General features: G+C 33.9%; 1 protein-coding gene and 1 long non-coding RNA gene across 5 annotated transcripts in view; one reads left to right on the top strand and one right to left on the bottom strand.

The window, feature by feature from the left end:
• LOC306645380 overlaps positions 1–10438 on the top strand; it is a 268819-nt gene that overhangs the window by 204630 nt on the left and 53751 nt on the right. The gene's annotated exons all lie outside the window — the stretch shown is intronic.
• The window catches only part of UHRF2 (ubiquitin like with PHD and ring finger domains 2), a 91383-nt gene continuing 81477 nt past the window's right edge, over positions 533–10438 (bottom strand). For 3 of the 4 annotated variants that reach the window (XM_079113044.1, XM_079113045.1, XM_079113047.1), the window contains 5 exons: positions 9501–9641; positions 7302–7398; positions 6820–6977; positions 2736–2834; positions 533–1557 (listed from right to left, as the gene is read on the bottom strand). In XM_079113044.1, the coding sequence (XP_078969170.1) occupies positions 1411–1557; positions 2736–2834; positions 6820–6977; positions 7302–7398; positions 9501–9641 (642 nt within the window). In that variant the 3' untranslated portion in view covers positions 533–1410. Of the gene's footprint in view, positions 1558–2376; positions 2419–2735; positions 2835–6819; positions 6978–7301; positions 7399–9500; positions 9642–10438 lie in introns of those variants that run through there. The other variant, XM_079113046.1, reaches the window with a different exon arrangement.

The following is a 10438-nucleotide window of genomic DNA, read 5'->3' as shown; positions in this document are numbered from 1 at the left end:
GTAGGATCAATCAAATACATATAAAAATGTACAAGTGACTAGTACTGATTAAATGTTAATAAATGTTGGCTATCTATCTATAGCTATATCTGTTTATAGATATGTATATCTAGGACTCTAGGGGTGAGAAAACTGACTCAATTGCATCTAAAATTGTCTCTGAATGAAAATACAGCAGTATAAAGAATAGTACAATGTTTTAAGATATTCTTATGTCTGAAATAAGCACTCATTATATTAGGGTGAACAAAAGACAGGAGTTACAGATCAAAGAATGGTCACTGTGTTCTTATTTTGAAAAATTTCCACATCTAGTAAGAATGAAAAAAAAAAAAAATCAGAGTGAGGATGAAATTTGTTCTTAGACTTCATTCTAGTTCTCATGACCAAAATCAGAGTTAAAAAAAGTCTGTTTCGATAAAGAGAAAAACAAAACAAAACAAAACAAAAAAAACATCTCTGGAAATACCTGATTCTTAAAAATCCATAATATAACCTGGAAAAATGTAGGAAAGTAAAGCAAAATGAGCTGTTTCTGATCATAAAATATTTATTAAGGTATACTTTAAAGGAATATAGTGAATATAAAATTTAAGATCACAATATGAAGCAATTTCAATCCTCTCAAAAGTTAGCACAGCCCTCAATATTCTGCAGATGTAAAAACACTGGTGAGACTCACTAAAAGCAGTTTGACTAGTACAGAAGTGGCTTTTCATAAACATTTACAACTAGAACATCAGAATACCTCTTTTAACTGCAAAACCACACCACATTACACTAATGCAGCAACAATGCATTCATATTGTTCTCATTAGTCATTAGTAGTCAACTTGCATAAAACACCAGGAAAAAAAGCACAATGGAGCTCACAAAATGGGCTAAAAAAATGAACCTTTCCTTGCAAAACACACACTTGTAATGGAGGAAAAGACATTAAAAAAAGTATTATGCATAATACAGAAGCTGCGTTCATTCCAAGAATCTCAAGTTTCATCTCCTTTTCTGTAAAATCAAATTACAATAACCAGGCACAACTAATATTTGGGAGGCAGTGTGTAGCTAAAATCTCATTTAACTAATTATTCAATGATTTTTAAAATTCCCATAAATCTTTTCTGTCCTGAGGTAGTTGCAAAATAAATGATAACTTGGATATCAACTAGAGAGCTGAAGCTTTGACTTTTTACTCATTAAAACTAGTTGTTACTGACAGGAACTACCTTTTGATATTTAAAAGACAGTTGAGAAATGGGCCTCTTACTACACACAAGATCATGGCTATGTGGGAAAGAGGAATAGCTGCTTCAGAATGTGAGAGAAATGGTCCACCATTGCTTCCACCTCCCCAACAATTTTAGATTCTTTATTGTCCAAAAAGCTACCAGGAACAACACAGAAGCAGGCAGATCATCGTCCTTTGCTGTATCCAGGGAAGAAAAGGTCAAGTAGAGTCTGAAGAATCTCATTGGGAATCATGATGTAATTCTGGCCAAGATCATGCCGACAAGCAGGGCAGGAGAAAACTTGGGCTTTAAAAGAGCGTTGTAAGCAATCCTAAGGTAAAAACAAAAAAAAGAAACACACACGTACACCCAATTCCATCAGAGGGTCAAGAATGAAGAACTAACCAACTCAGGCTTTTAAACAGAAATCTGAATCTTAATGTTTGTTAACAAGAGAAATATGCAGAATAAACAGCCATAAAGGCCGAATCTGCACTATAGTCAACGCTTTAGTTCCACATGACACATATTATGAGATTTTAGGTAAATGACCTAACTGTTGTTTCAGTTTCCTTATTCAGTAAAATAATGGTGTTGGAGAGTATGTGTGGTTTCACTAGACTAATATATTATATTGGATTTTAGTCCTGTTCTTTTCTGATAGAGCCCTAAAAGAAGGAAAAAAAAAATTCAGAATTCTCTTAAAACTAAATTATATATTTTATCAAGTTGCTTAACATATAATAGATCCTCCAAAAATATATTTCACTTTACTAAATAAAGAGAATTAACTGACACAAGGTCAGGGACAAACACATTTGTAGGAGGTTTATTTCCATTTTACAAAGGAAACTAATGTTCTGAAGTTAGGTTAAGGTACAAAATCACCACTTGGTAGAACAAGATTTCAACTCTGGTTTGACTAAAACTCAAATTTTCCTTTTATATCATACTGATAACACAACACTGAATTCATTTGCGCTTCCTACCAGAAACAGGATGCTTTTTAGATTTTAACGTTATATATATATATGAAACTATTTTAGATTTTTAAATTAAGTGCATGAAACTATTTTAGTTTGCACTATAATATATAAAACATATATAAGCCATTACATAGAAAGGAGCAATGATACCTTAATTTCTTCTCCATTTTAATCCCTCCTCAATAATTCCAAACATGGTGGATTACCTCAAATAACATATTAGAATTATATTATTAAAATATATTTACATATTGTATTATTCATGTTATATTAGAAATATATTACTTCAAATAGTATATATTAGGAATAATATATATTATAATTATTTTTACCATTGAATTAAAACATGTTTTTACTACAAAGATGTAATTAAATGCTTCTTAACTGAGTTACAAGAACGTTCCTTAACGTTCTTAACATTCCTATTCTCCTTCATGGAAAAATGCTTCACTGCTAAAGCAAATATACAGTTTAGTGTACTTTCAGCACTACCAAGGTAAAGTGAGAGGGGAACTCTACTTACTTTACAGACATTGTGGAAGCACTCTGTTGTCACAGGCTGGTAAACTAGCTCCTGGCAGCAAACACACATAAAAGACTGTTCCAATTTTTTCAGAAAATTCTACAAGGGTACCCAAGAGGAAGGAAAAAGGGTTATCAGTTCATAATATACTCAAGGAATTCTAAATTATCAGGAGAAAAAAGTGTCTTCATCACATTTAGTATGTATTCTATTAAGAAAACTAAGTAGTGATTTTTTTTTTTTTTTTTTTTTTTTTTACCAGGGATTGAAGCCAGCGGTTTTTACCACTGAGTCACATCCCAAGACCTTTTTAAAAAAATATTTTATTTATAGACAGGGTCTCACTGAGTTGTTTAGGTCAGCTTTGAACTCTCGATCCTACTGCCTCAGTCTCTGGAGCCTCTGGGATTACAGATGTGTGCCACAGTGCTTGGCTCCATATAGCGATTTTAATTAAGACAAGCTAACATGATAGAAACTGAAGAAACCCTAAAGTCCAGCTAAACCTCATATCCCAGGGATAACTATTTTTCACCTAAAAAACAAAAGCAAAAACAAAATGGGCTGGGGTTGTAGCTCAGGGATAGAGCACTTGCCTAGTATGCAGAAGATCTAGGTTCAATGCTCAGCACTGCAAACAACAACAAAAGAAACAAACAAAACATGGACAGCTAGTCTCAAAGTTATTACATATTGATCTTTTTATCCATCAGCTATACTAAACAGCATACTAGTATATGAAATGCATTACCTAGTCAATTTTTTGCCGTTATAAAACTTCATTTTTTTGAAGTTTAAAAAGAAAACTCTGGTAGTATCTATGCCACAAAGTATCAGCATATTTATTTTTCTAGAATTTTCTGTAATATTTTGTCTCAACCCCAAAATCCCATATTCTCCTAATGCTAATGTTTCCTTGAAGTGGGATGAAATTATAAAAAAAATAAAGTCATCTAAAGCAAACATGATCAAACATGAAGATACAGGATACTCTATATCTTCCGAAGCTATTACTGGTTCAGAAATTACCCTGGTAATATTTTTGTTTCAAACTAGGGGAAAAAAGGCATTTTTTAAATAGTTATAAGGATAATCTTCCATTCAAGTACTTTTGGTAGTGAGTATATTTTGTTTTCCCTTTTTATGAATAGAAAAAGTAGAATTTACAAGAATTTTAAAAAGTGTTACATTTCAAAAGATACCTTGATACTGATATATTAACATGGATTATGAAAGTAAAGTGAATAATAAACACATTAAAGGAGGACTCAGAGGAGTCTTCTCTAGCTACCTTTTTCTAAAACAACTTCTATTGGATTTTTTGCTTTAACTTGCTTTATTTTCTTAGTAACCACTATCTGAAGTTTATTTTTTTGTCTGCTTTTCTATAGGAATATAAGTTCCATTAGAGCAGAGACTTTTTATCACTGTGTAGATGAGTATCTAGCATATTATGCCACTTAGGGGGAGATGTTAAAACAACCAAACTTGCTGGGTGTGGTGGCATATGCCTGTAATCCCAGCAGCTGGGGAGGCTGAGACAGGAGTATCTCAAGTTCAAAGCCAGCCTCAGCAATGGTGAGGGGCTAAGCAACCCAGTGAGACCCTGTCTCTAAATAAAATACAAAATAGGGCTGGAAATGTGGCTCAGTGGTTGAGTGCCCCTGAGTTCAATCCCTGGTACAAAAAAACAAAGCAAAACAAAACACCTGAACTTTATACCAGGCACCTCTCTTTGACAAGCTACTTTGTTAATAACTGATATGTTCCTGATACCTCTACCTCCACAGTATCTAAAATATGGGCATATAATATAGATATTTTGAGTTTTCATAATGTGCTAGATACTCATCTACACAGCGGTAATAAAAAGTCTCTGCTCTAATGGAACTTATATTCCTATATAAAAGCAGACAAAAAAATAAACTTCAGATAGTGGTTACTAAGAAAATAAAGCAAGTTAAAGCAAAAAATCCAATAGAAGTTGTTTTAGAAAAGGGTAGCTAGAGAAGACTCCTCTGAGTAGTGTAATATGAAGGAGTGAGGCACATGAAGCTATAAAAGGAGAGAATTCTGGTCAGAGACAAGATGTATGTAAAGTCCTAGAAAGTTCAGTGTGTTTAAGTAGCGCAGACAGAAGTGCAGACAAAGCAGACTGAACACAAGAGAGTAGCAAGAGGAAATTATTGAGTAGGTGCAGGTGTCAACAGTAGAGGGAGTTTGGTCATAAATGTATACATATTTATATAAAAGTCCCCATAGGCTAACAACTTGTTTCCCTGGCTTACTAACAATGTTCCTGGTTATCTGAAGAGAATGGAAACATATCCAGGGTAACATTACATAAATATCCAGAGTAATCACTAGCAGCAAGGTCATAATAATCTAATCTAGGCAGGTCAGATCTTGTCATAAGCAGGACAACATCCACAGGGAAGAGAATTTCACATGTCCTCAGGTGATTTTTCCTCCATCTGTATCTGCTACTTTTTCCCCTACCCACCAATACTTGGGACTCACCTGATTTATTACTAACCAGGTGTATCCTCCCCAACAACAGAATAATTAGACACCAATTAACAACTGATTGCTGTATCCTAAATAAAAATGCATCTAGCAGTCATACTGTACAGTCTCTAGGCTAAAAAGCAAATAATACTTCTCAGAGAGCAAAATCACTTTCCTCTGTCTTCCAAATATACAAGATTCATTTTATCAAGGATAACCCAACATACCACATTTATAGGCAAAGAAAATGATGATTCCAATGTAAATTTAAGGAGTATTTGATAAGTTTCACTAAACTCCACTTTCTCACAATATAGAAAGATATTAGGAAGATTCTTAATACAATAATGATGACTATCTCCCAAACAAAAAGCAACACAAAAACTCTTAAGAGTTCCCTTCAACTCTAGACAAAAAGTACAGAGATAACCCCATTTCAGACATGACAAGTTCTAGCAAATGTAATGAGAGCAATAAAGGGAATGATAGAAGGAAGAAATTACCAAAAGATGCTAAGATGGAGTTTGAATTAGAGTTCATCCACAATAGCTGCACATTCCAATACTTTGGAAGTTAAAAAAAGAAAAAACCCTAGAAAACTAACTGTACTATAAATAACAAGGGGTCAATATCTAAGAGATGATCCAAATTTATAAGCAAAGTTAATTACGTAATAAAAGCAGATAAAGAAGAACTGATAATTCATATTTGAAGCCTCCAACTTTGGGGATTTATTTTTTTTTTAAAGCTTCACTTGTAGAACACAGTTGAACACAAAATCCAAACATTAACCTTGTAATTCTTTTTACTTCAAAATTTTATGAATACCAGAGGGGGAAAATTTAAAAATATATAAAATATTTAAATAATACTGGTTCATTTTATCCCTAAGTTAACACATGGATTTTGAAAATTATGTACCAAATTGCTTAAGAATTATGTTATTAGATAACTGAACTATGACAAAAAATTTCCTGGTGAGTTTTAGATTCAGTTGACTGTTTCATAACTGAAATTCTTCCCAGGAATAGTATCTCAATGTAAATTATTATCGTCATACATACAGAAGTAAAAATTCAACCTCTAAGAGGTTTAAAATAAATCTAAAAGCATTTAAACTTATTGTCTCTAATCATAATGCAGTCTGTAAAAAAAAAAAAAAACAAAAAGGCAGAAAGTTTCAAATCTGTTGTGATCATGCAAAGCTGGCCTGCAATTCCTTTTTCCAGTAGTCCATTCCTAGTGTAATTTTGCCAGAATCTTTTCCTATTCATTATTGTAATTTCTCACAGAATTGTTGGTACGAGTGTTTTCTTGATGTCCTTACAGATGTATATATAGTTTAACATTTTTCCCAAATTAATTTCCAACACTGTTCATAGATTAAACTACTTATTTAATAAGGGGAAAGATAAACTTATTGCCTCTGATATTTTTGAAAGATGGATGAGAAAGCTGAATAGAAGTCAACAGAAGTCAATTTTGAGTGACTTGTAAAAAACATACTTCATAAGGAAATTATTTTTCATCAGTTGTTAACAGTACAATATTCTTATTTTAAAAAGCCTGTACATACTGGTCCTTCCACAAGAGATGCAAGCACTTCATCCCACAGCTTTTGGTTCTGACAGTCTTCTCTGATTAGGTGCTGCTGTTGAGGGGTGAGTTGGAAGGCTTCGACTGCTTCTGCTGAATCTGATGCTTTGAACACTTTAGAGGCACTTGGACACTCATCTATATTTATTTTAAAAAAAATGTCAGCACACATTCATAGTTCTGTTTAAAACTATTAAACAGAACCAGTAAACAAAAGAGTTAACTGGTACCAGTAATATTTAGCAGGAAGATACCCACATAAAGTAGCATCTGACTTTAGCATTTAGGATAATATAATTGCTTCATTATGGCTCTGACACTACTAAAATGTACAAAAAGAGCCATCTCTTCCAAAATAACAACAAAAGCCCTTAGGTTTTAATTTCTTGTGATTCTCTCAATTAAGATTTTCTATATTAAAATGTATGTTATTAGGATATATACTCTGCAATCATTACTCACCATCTGAAACTGGTCTTTTTGTGGCTTCGCTGGCCTGCTTCTTTGACTGTCCTTTAGTCTTCTTCCCTTCTTTATCTGAAGGGTAACCTGCTGGATACTGATGGGGGTGGTGGATGAAAAGGACAATAAAGACTTACGCCTCATAGAGAGGGGAAACTCTAGATCCCAGTGAGAAATGTTAAGGGGGGTGGACTATACTTTCACAAATTTTAAGAATTTACACAAAGGAGATACACAATTAAAAAAGAAGATTTCAAAGGATAGAAGGCTAGTAAAATCTCAATCCAATATAAAACCATATAACTTTTCTAAAACATTTCATTTTATAATATAATGATCTTGGTTTCAGATCTAAAAAACAAAAGAAATCCTGAGTTATGTCTAGGTAGTTTGAAAAGTTTAAGAAAAGGACAATCAAGGTAAAGTGAAGATCAACCATAGAGCACAACAGACAGTAATCAAATGGGATTACAGCAAACTGGCGTCAATCTAAAATAAAGAATTAAGGGACAAATTTCTTATCTTCCAAAATTAGGTATGGTGGCGGAGGGAGTTTTAGAAAACTTAAAGCAACTTAAATTATTAAATTTTCTACCACCTAACAGACTTTTTAAAAAATGCTTTTATTAGTGCATTACAGTTACACATAATAGTTGGGTTCATTTTGACATAATCATACATGCATGGAATTTAATTTATTTCATTTCAGTCTCTGGTAGGCCCCCCTTCACTTTCCCTTCTCCTATTCCCCCTTATTCTACTCTACTGGTCTTCCTTTCACTAATTTTTTATTTTTAATTGGTGCTTTATACATAAAGCCACCTAAAAGAGTTTAAGGGATAAATTCTATCTATCACCCTTATGTTTTATTGACTACCTTTTTCATGGGTTAGAGGTGGAGCAGGTGGGGAAGGCTTTTGTGAAAATGCGCTTGTTTATAAAGATCCATGCATTTAGGGCCTAATCAATGATATTATTAACTCAATATAGTAGATGGACTTATATGCTTCTGCTCACAGTCTCAAATCTAACCTATCTAGAACAACACTCTGAACATTGAGATCTGAAAAATCTCTCTCTTTTTTGTACCAGGGATTGAACCCAAGGACACTCATCCACTGAGCCACATCCCCAGTTCTTTTTTATATTTTATTTAGAGACAGGGTCTCACTAAGTTGCTAAGGCTGGCTTTTGAATTTGTGATCCTCCTGCCTCAGCTTCTCAAGCTATGGAGATTATAGGTATGGGTCACCATGCTTAGCTTGAAAAATTTTTTGAAAATGGATTTGAGAAAGGATTTTTTGTATATTTAGTTATAAAAACAATTTCTTTGGTAATTATTTTAGCAGCTGATGGATCTCATTTAAACAATTCTATGTATTTAAAAAGAAAACAAAACAGAAACAGATTTGCACTAGAAGACACACACTCACCTGCCAGGGTGGTCAGACACTTGCCCATAGTTCAGCCCCTACACATGCAGTGTGGGCAGAGCCAGGGGAAATGACAAAGCTGGCAGTCTTTACGGGAAGCACATCAATGGGGAATGATGGGGGATGAACTCAAACCATGCTCTGACATCAGTGTTAGGGACAAACTCTAGGGTATACAGGCAGTGAAAGGGGAATGCAGTCATACCATCCAGTATGCACACAAAACCAACAAAGTCTTTTATGGGTTAGCAGCTGAACATGGGCAAAGGGGAAAAAAAGGCAAAGCACTAAAAGTGATGACAGGGCAGGAAGCAGCTTTGTGGGGGAAGAGAAAAAAGGGGTGAGGAAAAGTGAGAAGGGTAAAAAGCAGAACACTCTTAAAAGTCACCTCCCCACCCTTCCCCTACCAGAGACATACCCACTGTGCCCTCTAGGATAGATGTGTGACCTCAAGTCTTCCTAAACTGAAATTTCATGAATCCCTTTTCTTCATACTTCAAATCATTTCCAAATCCAATTGGAAATATTTCATTTTTCATTGACAAGTTCAGTTTTTCCCAAGCACAACCCTTGGTCCTAGGGTAGTTTGACAACTGGGATGACACTTTCTTACTTCTTTTGCATCTATATACTTGCATGATCTTATTCCTCACCCCTTATATTCCACCGATCAATTGCTATGAGTTAAGTCCACTGTTAGGCACATAGATAATATAAAGGTAAACATTCTTATGAACACAAGTAGCCCAGAAAAATGTAATCTAACCTGTAAACGCAGACATAATCTCCTTGATCGTTCTATTCCTTCTGAGGTCCAAGGAGCAGGTTCAACATCATCTCTTCTTAAAAGATAACGCCAAACCAAGAATCCGTGGCTGGACGAAATCTCTGGCCAGTATTTCACCACCTACATCATAATATTTCAGTACAAGATTGAGATTTAGAGTTTAGACTTATTTATAATCACATCAGTGGTTTAAGTAAATTTGCCAGAATTAAGTATAACTTCAGAAGAAGATACTTGCTTTGCTGTAAGAATAGTAAATAAGTCAAGAATATTCATTAAAATATTGTTTTGATCTTGTCTTCTATTAAGATAGTTCTGATGTAAGGAAATATTGCTTAAATTTAATATATTAACAAAATTTTGCTTATTCAATGAATTTTCCATATTAGGTAGATAATAATGGTGGCAACTGATGCCACTATTTCTAAACAAAGAATACAAATCTATTTTAATATTATAATGTGTTCTGCTTTGAAAATCTATTATAATCATTAAAATCAAAAGCATTCTTATACAAGGCCCCAGTTCAATCCCTAGCACTGCAAAAAAAAAAAAAAAAGGCATTATTAGGCATTATTGCTGGGTGCAGAGGTGCACACATATATTCCCAGCAGCTTGGGAGCCTGAGGCAGCAGGATCCAGAGTTCAAAGCCAGCCTCAGCAACTTAGCAAGGCTCTAAGCAATTCAGTGAGACCCTGTCTCTAAATAAAATATAAAAAAGGGCTGGGGATGTGGCTTAGTGGTTAAGTGTCCCTGGGTTCAATCCCCAGTACCCAAAAAAAAAAAAAAAAAAAAAAAAAGCATTCTGAAAAGATATAAGAACCAACACAACATTTATAATGGCCAAATTATTTAAATGTTTTATCAGAGAGAATAGTGCTTATTTAAAAGATCTTAACCCACAATAACTGCACTT

The sequence above is a fragment of the Sciurus vulgaris genome (assembly GCF_902686455.1).
Source record: "Sciurus vulgaris genome assembly, chromosome: 15".
Classification (NCBI taxonomy): domain Eukaryota; kingdom Metazoa; phylum Chordata; class Mammalia; order Rodentia; family Sciuridae; genus Sciurus; species Sciurus vulgaris.
Note: the sequence above shows the minus strand (reverse complement) of the source record. Positions and strands in the feature narration are given on the sequence as shown.